This window comes from Aulonocara stuartgranti (assembly GCF_965226115.1).
Source record: "Aulonocara stuartgranti genome assembly, chromosome: 1".
NCBI classification, from domain to species: Eukaryota; Metazoa; Chordata; class Actinopteri; order Cichliformes; family Cichlidae; genus Aulonocara; species Aulonocara stuartgranti.
Window position 1 is genome coordinate 18,571,872 of NC_138939.1, and position 20,595 is coordinate 18,592,466.

General features: G+C 40.5%; 2 protein-coding genes across 2 annotated transcripts; one reads left to right on the forward strand and one right to left on the reverse strand.

The window, feature by feature from the left end:
• The first annotated feature begins 2,340 nt into the window (after positions 1-2,340).
• On the forward strand, positions 2,341-7,537 carry pigb (phosphatidylinositol glycan anchor biosynthesis, class B). Its single transcript, XM_082530661.1, has 12 exons — positions 2,341-3,049; positions 3,137-3,260; positions 3,761-3,878; positions 3,980-4,084; positions 4,312-4,442; positions 4,966-5,106; positions 5,192-5,243; positions 5,376-5,587; positions 6,415-6,479; positions 6,565-6,787; positions 7,081-7,258; positions 7,331-7,537. The coding sequence occupies exons 1-12, from the start codon at positions 2,938-2,940 to the stop codon at positions 7,442-7,444; spliced, it is 1,575 nt and encodes a 524-aa protein (XP_082386787.1). The 5' UTR covers positions 2,341-2,937; the 3' UTR covers positions 7,445-7,537.
• ccpg1 (cell cycle progression 1) lies at positions 7,410-18,990 on the reverse strand. The gene is made up of 11 exons (XM_082530590.1): positions 18,976-18,990; positions 18,571-18,814; positions 15,323-15,412; positions 14,747-14,864; positions 14,570-14,655; positions 14,293-14,476; positions 12,592-12,936; positions 12,387-12,448; positions 11,464-11,583; positions 9,562-10,853; positions 7,410-8,292 (listed from the first exon to the last, which is right to left on the reverse strand). Exons 3-11 carry the CDS (start codon positions 15,380-15,382, stop codon positions 8,100-8,102), a joined length of 2,460 nt encoding a protein of 819 aa, XP_082386716.1. The 5' UTR covers positions 15,383-15,412; positions 18,571-18,814; positions 18,976-18,990; the 3' UTR covers positions 7,410-8,099.
• Positions 18,991-20,595: the final 1,605 nt, after the last annotated feature.

A 20,595-nucleotide genomic window follows, 5' to 3' on the forward strand; every position in this document is an offset into this window, starting at 1 on the left:
ATTTTGTTAGAAGTCATTCTGAAACAGATATGAGAACATGAAATTATTAAATATTTATTCTGTAAATTTATAATCACAAACAGCAGGAATCAGTATGACTTAATCCATGGTGATCTTGTCTTTTTGTTTGGCCTCCAGTCCAGCAGCCTCCTGCCTTCTCGAACTCCTTCAGTCCAGTTCATTCTCTTTCTTTGGCTTGTCCTGGATCTGCTCTCCGGATGTCTTTGGCACAGTCTCGAAATAAGGTCTGTAGATGTAAATTCCACCGGCAACTCCAAGCATTGTGGCAAAGGCTAACTGTGTGAAAGGCAGTCTTCTTCGAAACATGATTTATTATTCTTTTAAAAAAATTAGGATTTCCCAATAGTGAACCTAAAAGAACAACAAAAGAGTTATAAGACACTTTAAATGCTCAAGTCAGTCCAGCACACAGCTTTGAAACATGTGAAAACAGTAGTGAAATCACTCATCTCTTTACCACAAAGGCACAAAAATGTGAGGAAAGTGAAAAGTCTTTTCAGGTCTTAGCAAATTCGTTTGCACCACCGCTCAGTGCTTTTTTTTCCTCTGGAAAACTAACTATATGTATACTATTATTTTGAAAAATCCATATCGGATAATAGAAGAGGCCGATCGCTAGCTTCACAGTGTGTTCACCTTCTAGCTGGGAACATTTGAAATTTAAAAAAATTTTATTTAAAAATTATTTGTAACTTTCATAGCTCACCGAGGAAGCCTTTTGATCGATGTATTTGTAACTGCGGAGCAGACGCACAAAGATAAAAACCCGAGGAGATAAAAAACAGAAGAAAGAACAAGCAGGACAGTCAGTTACAGCAGGATGACATTCTTCTTCTACGCTGAGAAGAAAACTGCACTGCACCACCTACAGGAGCGTAGAGTTACTTGCTCACACACACACAAAAAAACAAACAAACAAAAAAAAAAAACCCCACCGAAAAAGCAAACATATTTTGACATAATACCTAAGCTAATATTATGGGACACATGAGCAGGTGAAGTTGTTTTTTTTTTTTTTATTTTACTTCCTGTCAGGGCTTGAGTTTCAAAGGAATATTTTTCTTAAAAATATGACACAATGTAAGATATGACATAATAATAATAATAATAATAATAATAACAATAACAATAACAATAATAATAATAGACCTTTAAGCCCAATTCTATTTTTTGGCATAATCCATCATATAATTTTGAATCAATTGAAAAATTCTCTTTTTCAATGTTGTTTGGTAAGTTTTAATATTTTAACTTTATAAATATTGATTCAAACAAAAATTTAATTATATGCATTGCTCTTCGACTTATATATGCCTGCATATTCTGGGGTCGAAGAGCAACCCGGCCCCGGACAAAGCGGATGAAGATGGATGGATGGATGGATATTCTGGCATATAAAATAAAATTATTTTTTGTGGTTATACTCACTCTTTCAAATAGATGCAAGTAAAACACAGCAAAATAAATACAATCAAAGATTCTGCTGCATTAAGTCCTGTCGCTTTTAAATCTATTTTCATCTCTCTAGCAGGAGTGGAGCCGTCTGACCTTTGTCCGGTGCCACAGCAGTCATGTCAGCGGGGGGATCCGGGGCCTTGTCTGTGAATTTCACATTGCCATGTCGGTTTGCTAGGTGCTTGCTCAAGTTTAATTTTTACACTGTAGAAACACATTTTCTTCCCACACAGAGTGTACAGTGGACGCTAATGTTTTTGTCACTTTTTACAGAATCAAACTCAAAGTAATGTTAGTACTTCCAAGCTTTAAATGCAGTATTGTCATACTGTCTCCCACACTCTATATTATCGACTGTTGATCTACACACTTCTGTTGTTACCATGGACGTCGCACATTCGTATGTCATTGTCACACTCACAAACAAAATGGTTTAGTAATGCAGTAACACAGCATGCTCATGGGAAGGTAAGAGTAATCTAATTAGTTTTTTGCAATAGTAATCCCTTACTTTACTCGTTACTTGAAAAAAAAAATGTAATTGCATTAATTGTACTTGTAACACATTGCTGCACATCTCTGGTGGTCAGTATCTGAAAGTAGTCCAGGGAAGGAACAGTAGTGAACTAGTGACAGAGGCATGGGCAACCAAGGCTCTCTGACGAGCTACAGAGGTGTCAGAACACCCCTGTGCATTACAGATCAATCTGATTCCCCAGTCTGATTCCCGTCTACCACCAAAAGCACCAACAACAAACTGGACCATGGGGCAATCACCTGTTTAAATGAATCATGTTTTATTTTACATCACGTGGATGGGCAGGTGTGTCCATGTTTTATCTGGTGAAAACCAGGCATCAGGATGCACTATGGGGAGAAGGCAAGTTGGTGGTGGCAGCATGATGCTTTAGACAATGTTTTGCTGGAAAACCCACATGTACCACCTACATAAGTATTGTTGCAGACCATGTACACCCTTCCATGGAAACTGCATTCCCTAATGGCTGAAGTCTGCCACAAAGCAAAACAGTGAGTGTGTGGTGTTGACTTCGCCTCCAAATTCTCCTAATCTAAATCCAGTTGAGCATCTGTGAATGGATAATATATGCAACCTTAAAACAACAGGATGACAAAATAAATAAAGGAGCTTTTATTTTGAAGGCGGGGGAGAACATTTCACCGGAAGTAGACATGATTGCGGAAGCGCTCCATAGTTCATTTAGCTAACTGAAGTTAACTCACATTTATGAAGACTTTTTGGAGATGTAACAGTCTAATATGCTTGTTAAATAAACCCGAAGCTCGCTCGTCCCTGTCGGCAGGCCTGGAGCTCAGTTTTTCTTCACTTTTAAAACTGATCGTATATGTTAACTTTTTGATTGTGTGAGGAGCGAACTTACCTGCTGCAACACATCCGGGGACAGGTGAGGGGAGCTATGCCCGCAAGAGGTTTATGTGAAGATGGAGAATCTGCGCTCACGTCTGAAGTTTGGGAGCAAAGTGGAGGACGTGAAGCTGAGGAGACGTAAATCCCAGCTGTACTCCAGGCAGGAGGAGAGTCCCCTGAACATCGGTGGGGCTCTGAGATTTATCACAAAGAGAAATAAAACAGATGTTCACCGCAGCTGCTCAAATGTGCTCATTTGTCTGACCTCCACAGGTGTGCTGAGCGTGACCGTGTTTTGTGTCGTGTTCAGACTGATTAACTGCCTCCTGGTTCAAACCAGCTTCGTCCCGGATGAGTACTGGCAGTCTCTGGAGGTCTCCCATAGGATGGTCTTCAAATATCCTTTTTGGGAGACACCCGTCACTGAGGGGACAGTGGATACGTGCACATTTATTCATTCATTTACTTTTATTTAATATTTTAAGCAACTTTGCTGTGTTCAAAGTCACTTAAATCACCTTCCTTCCCCAATGTGATGCTCAGATTCAGCAGGTGTCTTGATCATGTCACCATGTCTGCTCCAGTTGAGTTGCTGGCCTGTGATTTGCTGATTAAATATTTGCTTTAACAGTTGAAAAGTTGCCAGTGATTGCAAATTTGGTTAGACTGTTGAGCTCTACTTTTTTGTGCTTTTCTGAACTTCCTAATTGTTGCCCCTGATACAATTCCACCAGTTAAACATTAAGAAAATAAAAAACTAAACTGAAATCTGCAAACCCCCTGTTTATGTTTATGGTTCCCAGCAGAGATACATGAAGTGACTGTTTACTGTTTTAAATCGCAAAAGGAGCTTTATGCCATTGTTATTCTATCCTGTTATAACCTTAACACAGTAACTTATGGGTATCTGACCTGGGAATGGAAGGCGGGAATAAGAGGATTCTCATATCCACTTCTCTTTGCATTCTTATATAAGATCTTACAGTTCATCAGCTACGACTCGGTTCAGCTGCTGGCAAGTTTCTTTATTATTTTCTCTCAGTAATCTTTTTTTAATGAGCATTTGAACGATTTCCTGTAGTCACGAAGTTTCTATAAACTTGTCTGGCTCTTCAGATTTGGCTTCCGCGAATTCTTCAGTCGCTTCTGGCTTCGTTTGCTGACGTGAAATTCTTCTTCCTGCTTCAAACGCTGGAAAATCAGGATGTTGCAAGATGGACAGTAGGTGGATGTATGCAGATAATGAAAGATTTGAGTGAATATAAGCAGACTGTTTTGCATGGTGACTGTGCTTGGGATTATTTTAAAGATGGAAGATGGAAACCTGCATTTTGTTCAATTCACACTGCGGTTTAAGCATAATAATAATAATAATAATAATAATAGTAAAAACGGCTTCAGTGCTCTGCAGTTTTCATACCTAATCCTCACTTGTCTTTCACCTCCAGTTCTTCTGTCACATGTGCTCCTGGTTTACGTGGTTCTGCTGCACCAGGACTCTGACCAACAGCATGGAGGCCACCATCACCGCTCTGGCTCTTTCTTACTTTCCTCTGCCCGGGTCCAAAACACACAGCAGGTCTTGATCTTAAATAGAATTTATTCTAAAATAGATTTAAGAAACATGAAATAAATAAAAAAGGGGGAAAAAAAATCAGAAAAAGTTAAAAGTAGAAAAAAAACTGAATTAAAAAGTCAATAAAAATACATTAAAAACAAGAGAAAAAAATCACACACAATAATACATATCAGAAAGTATCCTTGAAGTGAACTTACACTTTTCATTTCACAGTAGTGTAAACTGTAACCTCAGCTATGCTTTAAATAAACAATAAATTAAAACCAAAACAGGCCACACCCGACTCCCCATCAGTCTGAGCCCTCCCCATCACTCCACATAACCAGAGACCAAAATAAACATCTGAAATGTAGCTTGATCAGAGTTATAAATAATAACCTCCATCTAAACTGATTGCCGGCAGTTTTAAAGCAAAGCTGTGCACAAAAGTCTCTCCTGTTGAATTATACAGAAGCGAAATGTACTTTTTATTTACCCTGATGATCTCTGTGGGGTGTTTTATATACACACTGCTGTTTTCCAGTAAGAAGTACTTGGCCCTGGTGGCCTTGGCTGTGATTATTCGCCCGACAGCCGTGATCGTCTGGTTTCCTCTGCTGTTGTATCATTTCTGGCAGGAAGACAACAAACTGAGGCTCATCACTCATCACTACATTCCCACAGGGTTCGTACTTTCAGCCTCTTCTCCTCTATAACCGTTAGCTTTACAGTGTTTTGTCTCCGGTGTATGATTGTTCTGTCATCACTAGGACGTTGGCCGTTGTCACTTCAACAGCGATTGACTGTTTTTTCTATGAGAAGGTAAAATCTGTGTGTCTCACTCACTCACTCACTCACACACACACACACACACACACACACACACACACACACACACACACACACACCCAGCATGAAGTCGGTTGGCTGTAACGGCTCCTTTCTGTTTTCCAGTGGACACCAGTGCAGTTTAACTTCCTCAAGTTTAACATCTTGCACGGTGTGGCTGATTTCTACGGCTCTCACCCCTGGCACTGGTACCTCACTCAGGGCTTTGCCGTGGTGATCGGCCCTCATCTCCCGCTCTTTCTTCACGGTTGCATGCTCGCCTTCAAGAGATACAAAATCCTGCTGGCAGCTGTCGTCTGGACCATCGCAGTTTACAGGTGAAGCTGCAACACACACTGCTTACCTGTTCTTGTGATGCTGGCTTATGGTTATTAAACACAAATGCAGAGTTTCCTTTGCCCCTTATTTTTATTCTTTAAGAAAAAGATTAGTGTGAAATATTTGATGTCTGTTTGGACCCCGATTGGCTGCAGAGTGGAGCCTTCTATGGGTGGAGTTTCTTTCAACGCATGCATGTGTGGATTTTGGATCTGGGCGAATTGGAGGCTGTGTCTGTGGCTTTAGCTCTTTTCATGTTCTCTGGCATTTTTTTGGTGTTGCAGAGCGTGCATAGTGTGTTTGGCCCATTTAAAACATTTATGTTGGTGGTGCTCGTCAAAGAGACCTCTGCACAAATGTCACGAGCCAGATTTTTTCCAACAGAACATTGTAACTTAATTATTCACTTCACCATTCAGTTTGATTTAGAGTCTGACTCATTTATTATTTATGATACCAATTTTATTTTGGTGATTTAAAAAGTTGATAGATCAGCCAATATATATATATATATATTTTTTTTTTTTTGCTCACCTGTTTCTGTTCTAGACATCCAGGATGTCACATAGTCAAAGAAGAGGAGAAGGGACGGAGTTTAAATTGATGGTTTAAAGATCTCTGTGCAGATTTATTTATTTTTACGCTCAACAAAACCCTTTGTTCATTTTGAGTTCTCCTAAGACATTTGCAAACGTTTTTCTTTATTTTTTTTAACAGTGTGAAACCTGTTTAAATTCCAGCTACTTGTTATGTAACAGATTCCTATAAAGCTTCCTGTGGGTCCTGGTTGGTAGACAGTCTGACCTGTTTTATTTTTTCCTTCCAGTGTGCTTCCACACAAGGAGTTCAGATTCATTTATCCAGTGCTGCCTTTCTGTATGGTCTTCTGTGGTAAGTCACGTATTCACATCAGAACTGCAGTATGTGGTCATTTCCATCCAGATGTGTTTATATAATAAACGTTTTCTTTCCACAGGGATTTCTTTGGCTCATCTGAAATCGTGGTGTCGACCTGCAGCAGCCGTCTTGTTATCGGCCAATCTTATTCCTGCTCTGTACACTGGTCTGATTCACCAGCGAGGCACTCTGGACGTCATGAACCACCTACAGCCACTTTGTGACGTAGGCAATGTCTCCACCACCCGTCCACAGCCGGATGTATTCTTTCTCATGCCTTGCCACTCAACACCCTTCTACAGGTATTTGATGTGTTTCAATAGATTTCCAAACCACTGCATTCAGTTGTTTTCATTTCACACAGCATCCCACGTTTTCAAGATTTGGGATTGTCTCAACCTGATATTTAAGATTTATTCACTTAAAATCAGAGTTTTCAAAATAAAACACTGGAAACATGTTTTAATAATGTATCTGCTGTGGTACGAAAGATTGATTCATATAAACGTGCTTAGCTGTCCTCTGTCAGTCTTCAGAGCTCATTTCCTCGATCACATTATGATGCTATGCAGCTGATGGTCCTGTCTCCTCACAGCCACATCCACTGCCCGATTAAGATGAGATTTCTCGAGTGTCCTCCAGATCTGGGAGAGGAAGCTTACGTGGATGAAGCTGAGAGATTTTACGAGGAGCCTCTTCTCTGGTTCAGGACCTCATTCCCATACAAGTCCTCTCTGCCCACCCATCTGATCATGTTTGATGTTTTGGAAAAGGTAAGACACAAATTACATTTCTAATTTTTGCTTGCAGTGTTTTTAAGCACATTTTGTGTGTTTTCTTCACAGGAAATCTCTGTATTTTTGGAAGGGAATAACTTTGTGAGGGCAGCAAAGATATTTCACACTCATTTTCCTGAAGGAAGAGTCGGAGGAAGCATCTTTATTTATGAAAGGCACTGACAAACACTGGAACAATGGGAACTTTCTGTCCTTATGGCAAAACATGTGGGGGGGTTTTCTTTTTCAAATGGAAATAAATATTTTACACTTAAATCTTGTCATTCATTTTCATCAATTTAAATTTTCATCAATTTAAAAAAACATTTTATATACAGTTATATTTCCTCAAATGTTATTTTTTCCAGTTTTTTCCTTTTCCATCACAAGTGAAACTGTCCAGTTAAATTAAGTTAAAGGTGGAATGATAGGAAACAGCATGTGAGCTCTCACATCACACAAAGCTGTTAGTGTAGCAGCAAATTAAAACCATCAAACTGAACACAGAAACATCCAGAAGTGCCCCCCCCCCCCCCCTTTTTTTTTTTAGTCTCTGCTGTTTTTAAATGAAGGTGTTGGGGCTGAAGAGGGAGGTGCTCATCAGTCTAAAATTTACCAGCCAAAATTTAAAGAATGACTCAGTTTAACATCTTAGATAAACTCAAGCTACATGTAGTTAGGCCGCGTCTTCCACTCCAACCTAATGATTTCTTCACCAAACACCAAAGAGCTGAAGGCCGTTCAGTAGCATTCAAAAGTTGTGCAAACTTACAAAAACAAAAAAGATGACTTTGCAACTAAAGTTTGTAGCCATTGTAATAAACTAGCTGAAATCGCTTCAGTATTTGGGGTCAAAGGGCATCGGGCCCAGCTCTATCTTCACGTCAGCCATGTGTCTGTCTGCGTTTCTTCCTGATCGGCTCCACTTGCGTTCGCTGTGGGGTCGAGACCGGGCTCGCTGCTGCTTACGCTGCTCCTGCTTTGTCCTCGATTCCTCCTTTGAGTCTGCCTCGGGTCCTTCAAACGGCCCACTGGATGATTCAAACACAACACAGACGAATGACATCACTGTGAGCGTGATGATATAAAGAAATTAATATGAACCGGCTGCAGCGCTGAAGAAAACAGGTTCAGTCCTCACTCAACTAACCTAACCCCAACCTTTGTGGGGGACAAAAGGTGTATTTTTTTGTTTGTTTACAGGTGCAAACCTGTTACCATGGCAATAGTAATTAGTGGTGACGGCACTTGGTGTGCCTCTAATAATGACCTTCACTCCCTGGCTTAAATGGACCCTGTGTAAATGCTAAAATGTAAGCAGACATCAGAATAATAGAACTGGTAGAAGATGCCACGTACTTATTCCACTATTTAAGCTTAAAGTCAGCCAGAAAAGTCAGAGGTGGACTCCAAGTACACATTTTATTGTAAAGATTCAATCAGCTTATCTAAACACCCGATGAAGGCTTGTACAACCCAATAAATCATTCATAAAACTGTTTATACACTTATCCCTGTGTTTGAATTGTATGCAGGACTAAAGGAGAAAAACCATTTATGATTTGTATGTTACACCAGTTATTTCCAGTAGATAATCAAACTACAGACATATGAATTTTGATTAAATTACTTCAGTTATTAATTTTTAGAACTACAAACAACATTCAACCAAAAAGAGGAACGATTGAAAACAGTGAAATTACATTATTTACAAGTAATTTGAGTTACAGCAATTGATTGCAATTCTTCACCAACCAGTCAGTCTCTGATGGACTGCGGTTGTTTGGAGTCTTGAGTTCCACCCACCAGGTGACCTGTGCAATCGCCTTGTGCTCAAAAAGTTGCACAAGTAACAATTTGCAGTCAGTTGCAAGAAAAGAAAAGAAAAAAGTAATGAAAAAAATGAGCTGACCTTCATAGTTTTACTCTAGTGTGACTATTGAGCCATTATTTTGCTTCCTTACAGTTATCGAGCCACCTTTGATGAGCTCCGCCCCATTTTCCTGTCAGCGTGAGGCTGTAAAAGTGTCTGAGCGCTCTAGTTTGATTATTACTGTTTATTGAACATTTAGAGGAGCTGGCTTTATTTTTAAAGGTCTGTTTTTATTTTAGTTATTTTTCACACATTTTTAGTTTAGATCACTATAACAACTTCACTTGGACTGTTTCCGAGAAATTTGGTGGATTTTTTTTGTAAATTTATGACTTTAATCTAGAATTTATTTTCACCCATCCAGAACTTTTATAAATTATTCAGACGCAACCTAACAATAAATTAAAGGATCTTTCTGGACGCTCACCTCGGGCTGTAACTCTTTGTGTTTGTTTCTCCAAAGAAGTGCCTGTAGATGTAGTCATCAACATCCCCGAAAGCGTCATCATCGAGGCCGTGGTACTTGCGCATGTCTGCGAGAAAGTTTTCAACCCCGCTCACAAAGTCTGTGAACAGCATCTGGTCGTGAATGAACACTCCGTTGCAGAAGAAGTTGTTGATGAACGTCTCCAGCTCCTTCCAATGGTGGAAGTGGTCGACCTCCTGCTGCAGGTAGCTCTGCAGCAGCTTGTGAAACTCGTCAGCTCTGATTGGCTCTGTGGCTTTGTTGAAGAGCCTGGTGGATTCCTGGTAGGCACAGTCGAAAACCCCGGAGCATCCCTTCATGTGGGCTTTGTGAGCGTTTTGTTCCCAGTCCTGGTGAACTTTGTCTCCTGACTTCCGGGTGTTGTGGCCAGAGTCGTGTTTGTGTCGTTGATGAGGCTTGTGGGATCTGTGCTGCCACGACTCCCTTGTATTCTTCTCATTGCTTCTCTGTTTATAAAACCCTCGGGCTTTATTGATGAAGGTTGAGGCAGAATCCTTGAAATGTCTGAAAGTGGATTTGACAGAGTCAGAGAACTTCCTCAGGTTCTCCTTCACGGCCTCTTTGGCTTTTTTAATCTGCTCCTTGTGGTGGTGTACGAACTCCTTGGTGGAGTTCTTCACAGCATCAAACGTCTCCTTCACTTTTCCCGCCATGCCATGCTTTGGTTTTTTCACTTTGGGCTCTGTGTCTCCTTTGGCTCTTTCCTCTTTGGTCTCCACATACAGCCGCTCCCACAGGTCAGAGCGCTGCTGCTCAAAGCTCAGCCTCTTCTCCAGCTCCATCAGGCGGGACTGCAGCTCCTCCGCCTCTGAACCCAATTCCTTTCCGGCTCCTGGGAATCGACTTCTCAGTTGACTTAGCTCTCTCCTCAGCTCATCTGTGACCTTCCTCTCTTTGTCAAATTTCTTTCTCAGCGTCTGTGTTTCGACCATCATGTTAGTCAGCTGGCCGTGGAAGCTTCTGGTCACCTGCTTCTCTTCCTCCAGCTGCTCTTTCAGGTTCTGGTTTTCTGACAGCAGCAAGTCGGCTCCTTCTTCCATCGACTCCAGATCTCTGATCTTAGAGTGCAGACTCTTCAGCTCCTCCTGTAAGGCTGACAACGACATCTCTTCTCGCTGCAGAGAGCTTTTCAGCAGCTGGTTCTCAGCTGCTAACTTCTGCTGCTGAGACACCATGTTAGTGTTCTCCTCCTCCTTCTCTTTCAGCAACATTTCCAACTTATCTCTCTGGGTCTTGATGGGAAAAAGAGGAACAGACATAAGATTGCATATGCTGTGATTACCTGAAGCAGTGCATTCACTAAAATCATTCAATATTTCAACAATAAAACGAAATATTTAGTATTTCTATTTTTAAATACCAGAAAAACGCAACCAAGTGTGGTGGAGGAATAATTCTTCTTGCATAGAAACACCCTGTTCTTCTACTGGGTTTGCAGAAATCAAGTGAAAAGTGTACGCAGCAACAAAAACATTATGATCCAGATTTGGGGGGGGGGGGTTATAGAGCTGATCAGCACGTCCTATGTTGGAATATATGCTGTCACGTTGTCAGAAAGAATTATCACATGTTTTCATGTGCACCATCACAAGAGTAAGTGATGTCATTTTCCTGGGTTTTTTTTTAAATTTTTTTAAAATTTTAAGAGATACAGATTTGGCATTTGTGTATCTGGAAAAATGTGTACATTTTTTTATTTATTTATGTAGGTATTATTACATAGATATACATAACCCCGGGATATAAAGTTTGTATTGATGTATATTAAGTTAAAATGCTCAAAATAAAATGCGAAGTGGCTCTGACAGAATATTATAAACTTGGAGTGTCACCATCAGTTACCTGAACATGAGCCTGTTTCAGAATGAGCTCCTGGTTCTCGTTCCTAATACTCTCAAGCTCCATGAGCAATGGAATTTGGTCGTCATGCATTTCTTCCATGCCATACTCGAACAACTCTTCCTAAGTGAGAAAAAGAAGTAAAACAAGCCCATCAAAGTCCTGCTTATGGCTCCTCCATCTTTTAATTTTTTTTATCTATCTAAGATGAATATGGTTCATGGGAGCTGAAGCTCAATACCCAGATGGTTGTTGGTTCTATATTTTTTTTCACATCTTATAAGAGCAGAGGTGTCCAACATGAGGCCTGAGGCCAGATTTATAAAGTGGGAAACAGCAGTGAAATCATTAAGTACTATTAAATGTCTTTCACTTTGACTTCTGGTTCCAGATTTATTAAAATCTCAGCTCTGGTTGAAGTGAACTTTTTCACAGTGTATAAAGTTATAAGTTAAGAAATATGCAGCAGTGTTTTGTTTTAATGCCCCACTTCAGATTAAATTTGGACTGAACTAAAAAGAGTTTGACACCCCTGTATAAGAGGAAGGTAAATATCCACATTTAGTCTTTACGACTGTGAGTTTCTGTTACACTAGTACCAACTCAGCTCGACTAGGTTTTTAGCATTTTCCATTAGGTGGTAGTACCTGATATCAGATACTCTTTTAGTACCTACTCAGCCAGGGATCCAAGCAATCTGAGTCTGACTTTTGGTAAATTCTAACGCTTTTTTTACTGCACAATTGTAGATCAAATTCATACACACAACAGCATTATGAAGGATTTAAGAATAAAAGCAAATAAAGTGATAAATGATCCATGTAAGAAGTTACAAAAATCAAAAGCACGGCACAGAAATTCATGATTACTGTTCTACCAAAAATAATAAAATTACTCCTCGAGTCGGGACCTGTGTAGTCACTGACCTGGGATGTAAGGTCCATCACATAGTCATCATCAAAGAGCTTCTTTTTCATCTCGTATTTCTCTGTAAGTGAAAGTTTTTACACGTTAGTTCCACAGCCTACAGTAGACAGGAAACAGGTGGAACCACATGAGCTACAGTACATCCCTAAAGTTGAGGTCCAAGAAAACTTTCTGCATTTATCCCAGTAAAGCTGGACTACTCACCATAGAAGTGACCCAAACACAGGAAGGCAGCTATTACGACAGTGATGAGGATCGACGTTTTGAAGATGCTGCTGTTTTGGACTCTCTCTTCAACATCCCGAGCAGCTCTTCTCACTTCAGTCTCCTCCTCCTCTTGCTGCTGCTTCTGTTCTTTAACCTCCTGCTCCCCTTTATCATCATCATCACTTGGGCGAGATTCCAACACAGCCTCGTCCTCTGGGTCAGTCACGGTGTTTGTGGTACTCCTCCTCAACCTTCGTCTTCGTACAACAGTGCTGGCGCTGCGTCCAGCCTCGTCCTCGCTGCTGCTCGAGTTTGTCACCGCTGGCGGCTGCACTGGGAAAACTACGGTTAAAAAAATGAGAAGTTTTACATGAAGAGAGGAAAAAAAGCACAAAACAAGAAACAGCACACATGCAAACGGTTTCAAAAAGCAGGCATTGGTGCAGTTAATCATGCAGGCAACAAGCCTCTGTCAGTGCGCCCCAGGGTGGCTGTGGCTACAATGTAGCTTGCCATCACCAGTGTGTGAATGGGTGGATGACTGAAAGTGTAAAGTGCTTTGGGGTCCTCAGGGACTAGTAAAGCGCTATATAAATACCATTTACTGGCAGTGAGACCCCTGATCCATTTGTACACTGTGGGCCACATATAGCTCATTTGAATCTTACATGGGCTGAACCAGTGACACTGCCCTGAAGTCTAACTACACCTTTAATGGACAGTTGCACCTGAGTACTACTTGTTGGCCCCTGTCATATTACCTTAAAGCCACAGTGGATGCTCTAGCTCACTGGTTTAGCTTGCTTGAGAACCGGTATATAAGCCAGCACTAACAAAAACAAAGCTTAGAACTCTTTGTTTAATCAGAGATTTGCTTTCCTCGGTTGCTGTGTTTGAAAAACACAAGCATACACACTTATCTACCAATTCCTAAAAAGAAAGAACTAATTTAAAGGACACTACTTCTCTGGTGCTACTCCAGAGACTGTTCCTGCATTCACATTCAGAAAACTACAGAGTTGAGTCTACAGTACCACTGATTACAGACAGTTTGGCAGCCTGGACCTGGCTATCCCGATCTCACGGTTTTGTAACCAAATGGGAGGAACGAGGCAGATCTGACTAAGAAACTAAGGAATACTGCAGTCATTTAAAGGCAGCCATACCGCAAGACATTTTAACTGTTCTGGTACCATAATTCACAAGATAAACACCCCTGTGTGTTAAAAATGTATACCACACAAACCAGATGAGACTTTAAATGTAGTTTGAAACCCTCTCCACTGTCTATGCTTTACATACAGGCTATTGTTATTATCTCACTTCTCCACACAGAAAAATTAAATAAATAAATCAAAGTATTTGACTCCTCATATTTGCTCAGGCACACAGGCTTTAAACTGTCTGACAGCATCTCATCACCTCACAGTGATTCAGCTGCATCAGGATTAGTTTCGAGCGCTGCTCACCAAGCTAAGCATCAAATCAGAGTCACTGCATTTTCAAATCAGGCCACCTGGAAAAGAGCGGCCACCGGTCAGCTGACTTCTCAGACGGCTGCTTAAGTTCATCAGAGTCTGTGGAAGTTTCCAGTGACTCAACAACAAACCTGCTTTGGCAAACAGGAGAAATGTTTGTGTTGTTGTTTTAATGTTGGTAATAAAATCAGCTGTCTTTAGTGTGTGCGCGCCGTCCTACCGGTCTCTGCAGCACTGAAGGCGTACTGGCTGCTGCAGGAGGTGCCGAGGTAAAGATCTTCATGGACGGCTGCCTCTTCTTCCACTTCGGCATGCTCCCCCTCCTTCAAGTCTGGCAGAGTCACGATGTCGGAGAGGTCGCTGGAGGACAGCACGGGCTCTTTCCCTGCAGCTTCGTCTCCGACCTGCAGACGATACAATGAAGACAAGTTATACAGCGAGAAGAAGGGACGAGGCTCTGGATTAATTATTCCGGGGACATTTTCATGTCCTCTCACCTCTGAGGCGTTCAGTGTCTCATCTAAAGTTTGTTCTCCCAGAACGTTGTCCAGTGAATCAGCAGTCCTTTCTTCTGCACACACAGCTGTCAATGTGAACATAAATATGTGTTGTGTCAAACAAACTCCAATCAAAGTCACATCTGGATAAAAAAAAAGAAGAAGAAGGAGCTTTACCAGCTGATACTGATGTCTGAACATCCTGCGCCTCTGGTTCTTGCACCAGAGGGCGCTCTAACAGCTCAGCTCCGTACTCCACTGCTGTCTCGGATCCCAAAGTCTCAATATCTGAACCCTGCAAACACAAACGTTCAAAAACCAAACACACAGGATGAACTTCATTGAACTTTCTTTATAAATACCTGACCGTAATTAACTATTCAGAAAAGGACAATTTAATGATGAATTATAGCTGTAACTGACCAGCTATAGCAAAAAGTTGAAGGTTTTATCAATGAAGAAAAATATTTTAAATTTTTCTTGTTAATGAGGAAAAAAAACTAAGCATAAACAGGCTAGTGCTGTCAGTGTCGGCAAACTCTGGTTTACAGTTAAAGTTGTTTATCTTGTAAAACTCTAAAATAAACTTGAAGAAAGAACACAGGAAACTGTAATGTAGCATATCTCTTCAACATGTTCAACAATTCATTGACATTTTATACTTAATGACCCATGCAGACCTGATTAAAATGATAAAAACCATAAGACAACAAGTGGTAAGGATAAAGGATAAACAGAGGAAAGGATTTATACCTCATTACTAATAATAGTCCAGCCACAGGAGGACTCTGCATCGCTGGAGGTCTCTGACATTTCTGTCAGCTGTCAGCAGCACACAGACGTCTGGAGGAGAGAAGAAGAACACCTGAACTTGACTGAGCATCATTTTCAAATTTACAATAAAATTGTTTTCAGAAGCTTTACACAAGTAAAAGTAGAAAACCAGCACTGGAAAAATATTACATTCAAAGTAAGTCTAGTAATAAAAGTAAACAAATAAAATATGTATGTAAATTCAGAAAATTTAGATAAAGTAAAGGCACTCACTGGAGAAAAATAGCTCCTGAGTTTCTTATATCGTTATGCTTTTATCAGACATACAGAAATATAAAAGCAGAGTTTGGTTTTTGTAGATGATGAAAGTCGAGTCCATTTTCTAATATATCAACCTGCAACTAACTATAATGATCTGCTGATTATGTTTCCAATAAATTAATTACTTAGTTCCTAAAACTTCAGAAAATACTTTATATTTCTGTATTAAATCGACACTGTAAGTTAATGTGATCACAGCAACTGTGACTGACTGCTGCCATTTCTGATATCAACTTGAAGAGAGAAACACTGCCGCCAGCTGCAGAGCCACGCAGGTACACCAGACAGATAAGTGCAAATGCTGCCAACGGCATCAGCCTCTTGACTGGGCTATGTTGTAGGCTGAATTTCACATTGATATGTTGTCCAAATAACACCTTAAATCTCCCTTAATTTTCAAAATTACTGAAGGTTAAAATGAGCAAAAGTAGCGAATTTTAAAAGCTGGAAGGAAGAAATGTACAAATATTAACCAAGCAACCAAAAAACAATTATACAACCAATACCACAATATTGTCCTCTGAAATAACGTGTAGGTCTGAAATAAAGTAAATAAATCCTCCAGTTTTTCCACTTCGATGCAGCACTCAAGTTCTTTTTTTATGTTGCACCGTCTTTCCCATCCCACCCATAAACAGAAACCTAAGCTGCTGAGAAAAACACTTTAAGCTTGTTCAGAAGTCACGCAGGGATCAATTAAACGCTTCAGCACCACCACCCACACCCAGCTACAGGCATGAGTAGGGTGTGGGTTTTCACAGGGATAGCAAAATAAATACACATAACAGTCTAACAGTGCAGGCAGTGACACCAACAGCTGCACAAATCACTGAGTTATTATTTCTATCTGACTTAGACTATGCCTGCTGTTCAGCCTCTTGTAGTGAAAGGCAAAGTGAGATGTGCAGGTGAGAGTGGCACAGCATGCAATTAAACTTCTATCAATCACTGCACATCCTGTTTATACAGCAGGGACTACTTTCACTCCATTTTATCACCAAGCTACATATAAAGAAAAAAACCAACCCCCCACACATCAGTTAAATAAATTCATCCACCCATCACGCGGCACTCGGCTGACCGGTGGTGTCACTTTACATTCGACTGCCAGACTGCTGCAGCAGTGGAGCTCCCGCTGAGCTCCACCTACACCTGTAGTGAAAAGATGAGCAAGACCTGTATGCCACAAAAAATTCACAGCAGGCCTGTCCAACTCATTTTCGTTTGTAGATCTGACTGTAACACGCGAAAGAGCTTTCTGCTCGTCTCCTCCTGCACCATTAGGAGCTTTGCACACAGATACATCTTAGGCTCCAGAAGGTTCTTATCTAGATGTTAACATGTTGCCTAGAAACCATGTAGCAACAGCTTAAAATGATCTGTTTTTAGTATTTAAGCACTTATCAACACCTTATAAAAGAACTGTACATTCTTTTTATTTATCAACAAAAATATCTTATTCATATCCACAAAAGTTGAATTATGCACAATATAGTATGTTGTCCTCAAGTTGCCTGGCAACCACCCTGCATTGGGTTAAGTGGCCTGTTTATAGTCTTTAGATCTGGGGTGACCAACTCCAGTCCTCGAGGGCTACCATCCTGCAGCTTTTAGATGCATCCCAACACAGCCGAATTACCTCTTCAGCATGCCATGACGTTTGGCAAAGGTCTGTTATGAAGCCATTCATTTGGTTCAGGTGTGTCAAAACAAGGATGCAACTAAAAGCTGCATGAAGATAGCCCTCGAGGACTGGAGTTGGTGACCCCTGCTTTAGATACAGGGTTTTTAAGACTGATACCAGTTCTCAGTGATTTAAAAATCCAATATTTACTCATATCAGCCTAATTATTACTGAACATTGTTCTGCGTAGATCAGCTGTTTTTCGTCAGGACACGGAAGGCAAGCAGTGGTTGACTTGTCAAATCTAGAAAAACCAGACAAACTAACATGAATCAGTCATAAGTCACAAAACTCATTTGTTATTTACCGACCATTTACCGGTCTACAACGTGCCCTCTGATGGGCACACTATTAAACATCAACATCACAATATAGTTGCGAGCAAGGTTATAATAACTAAAACTAAATATGCATAATGGCAAAGAGGCCAGCAGAAAGTACAACAAAAGTTAGTTAATAGTTTTATAAAGTTTTAAAAGTGGTCAAATAGGACTGGGTTGATTATAATGCAGAACACTGACCTGATACAATAAGACAGAGTCATAAAGATACTTGGATAACAGCTAATTTCTTTATTGTATATACATAAATCCTGTAAACTACAGCCTGTATATAAACACAGATATTAGTCATAAAAAAAATCAGACAGAAACATGAGTAATCACTTTTTGGCACGAAACCTCATTGGAGTCTTGTTGTGGCATCCCTAGATCTACGCGGTACTGTGATAATACCGTTATAACCCCTAACTTTGGCAGTCTCAAACTCCTCTCCCCGAATCCAGTTACATGCCCCCCCCTGTCGATGTGTTGTAACCGCAGCTAATGCCTTTTTTTACAGCTGGTCACGAGCTGATACCTGGCAGTGTAAACAAACAGAGGAACCAGCGCCCTCTGGCGGTGAAGGCTAGAAGACGATGCCAACCAGCGCGCGGCCTCACGCTGAAAAAAAAGCCGCTGTTTACGTCTCTAACGGACAAATTTGCGGTTAAACCTGCAGCAGCTACGGGCAGCGAACACCAGCTTCGTCCGCTGACATCAAATAACCGCATTTGGCGTCAGTTTCGCTGTTACTGAACTAACTTCAGAGGCTTGTTATTACCGTCACCTCTATAAACGTCGTCGGAACGTATAATTGAAACCGTCTCGAGACTATCCGTTATTTTTAACAGTCGTTTAACATCACTGCAACCTAGAGTATGACGATAAGTGCCTAAACTCACCAGTGTTTTGTTCCTGGCGGCGAGACAGCTGTTTGCAAAAAGCTCCACAGTTATTGCAGTATATGCCCGAGCCAGTTTATCCGTTGACGCTGCGTAACCGACCAGTGGGAGGGAAGTGTAGTTTTAAAGGGTTTAGCTGGACACGCGGCGCAATGTCTTCTGCGACACCCGAAACTACATATCCCATGGGTCAGCTCGGCGGCCAAACAAACTCGGCGAGGGTGGAGCGAAAATCCCCGTGCGGCTGCAAAAAAGAAAAAAACATAAACAAGGAAGCGTGACGAAGCACCGACACAGTAACAGCAACGAGGGCGGAGACACGTCGATGAAGAGCTTTTCAAATGAGTGTTTTATATGTTTAGATGTGCAGCCTAAGCAGAACATTAAATAAGCAAAACGCCATACCTGAAAACTTTAACTGAACACACGTGGTCGTTGTTGTTGTGAGCTCAAATTCCCTGTCTCTTGCAAAAGACTTAATGAATACATAATATGTTGCTCGACTGGTTTGGGAAAACATGGTGTTGCAATCTAACAAATACTAAACAGCTGCAACTGTACTCGAAGAAGAAGAAGATAATAGTTTGTAAGAGGGGAAGAAAAGGTAAAGAAAGAGAATGCTTGAACATTTGTTCATGTTCCTGTAAAGCTTAACAGGTCTGTCAGTAACTACCGACACGTGTATGTGTGTGTTATTGTGTTATACATATATATTATGAGCAGGGCAAATAGGCTTACAACACACTATTAAGAACAATAACAATAACAACAACAACAACAACAGCAATACAAATAAAAACCAGAGCTAGAATAGCAATATGAAACTAGACAATGTCGTTTCTGGAGAAATTGCAGTGACATTTTTGCTACTTGGTCTGTGGCTTGTTACTCAAACCTCTAAGGTAAATAAGTTGTTAACAGCAGCTGCTAGTTGCATCATAAGAAGCTCAATAAGTAAGTAGGTGGCTATATATATATATATTTATATATATATATATATAAATATACATAATTATCACGTTCATACAATATAATATTTATATTGTACGAACGTGATAATATGTATCTTGTAATAACGTGATATTATGTTGTTCAAACGTGAATAGTATATTGTACAAACAGGAAAAGTATCTTGTTAGAACAATAAACCTTTCACGTTATAACGTGATACACTTTTTCTTTTGCCAGGGTGGCAGCTCTACGCTTCCGTAGTACTCTGAGCCACAAACCACACAAATTAAAATGAATCAGTTGTGAAGAATCGTTTCTGTTTGCTTTCATGTTAAAGTCACAACACTTACTTGTTATTTACAGACTATTTACCGGGTTGTAGTTTTAAGTAAGACTGTATGTTTGAGATTTTAGTGATATTGTGCAAATGCAAGAAAAAGAAGTCCAACATTGAAGGACATATTCTGGTCAAAAATAACTCCAAGACTCCACAGTGTTCCTGGAGCCCAGCATCTGGTTAAACACCATGTTTGTAAGATGTTTAGGGCCAAGTGTAACCTAAAGTTTTATCAGAATTTACAAGCAGAAAATTGGCTAGGGATGGGTATCGTTTAGGTTTTATCCGATACCGGTGCCAAATCGGTACTTTTGAAACGGTGCCGGTGCTCAAACGGTGCTCAAACCGGTGCTTAAAGAATGGAGAACACAAAATTGGTCCAAAAACCTCTCATGTTCAGCTGTTTTTTGTAAAAAGATAACAATGTTAGCCTTTTCTGCAGCTATGGGGCATATATGGTATCACTCTTGGCTGGAAGCAGTGCTTAAAAACTTTATCCAAAAACCTCTCATGTTTAGCCGTTTCCCTCTTTTTCTTTGGTCATTTTAGCCTTTTTGGCCAGGGTGAAGGGAGTATCTGCCATCATACAAGAAGACAGACGCATGTAGCTATGATGATGTTTGCTAGTTCACCTTACATGCATTAATGTAATAACGTGGTTAGCCTACTCAATGTAAATCACACACGAACAACATTAAGCTACTCACGCAGAGAAGAACTGCTGCTGCTGCCATCAT

What these genes read in the sequence shown, in the direction of transcription:
- pigb (XM_082530661.1), top strand. Translation starts at nt 2,938, where the DNA reads ATGGAGAATCTGCGCTCACGTCTGAAGTTTGGGAGCAAAGTGGAGGAC. An exon ending in ACTGTTTTTTCTATGAGAAG is followed by an intron (nt 5,244 to 5,375) that starts GTAAAATCTGTG and finishes TCTGTTTTCCAG; the next exon opens with TGGACACCAGTGCAGTTTAA. An exon ending in CACTCAACACCCTTCTACAG is followed by an intron (nt 6,788 to 7,080) that starts GTATTTGATGTG and finishes GTCTCCTCACAG; the next exon opens with CCACATCCACTGCCCGATTA.
- ccpg1 (XM_082530590.1), bottom strand. Translation starts at nt 15,382, where the DNA reads ATGTCAGAGACCTCCAGCGATGCAGAGTCCTCCTGTGGCTGGACTATT. An exon ending in TCAGACATCAGTATCAGCTG is followed by an intron (nt 14,656 to 14,746) that starts GTAAAGCTCCTT and finishes TCACATTGACAG; the next exon opens with CTGTGTGTGCAGAAGAAAGG. An exon ending in TGAAACAGGCTCATGTTCAG is followed by an intron (nt 10,854 to 11,463) that starts GTAACTGATGGT and finishes TTTCCCATCAAG; the next exon opens with ACCCAGAGAGATAAGTTGGA.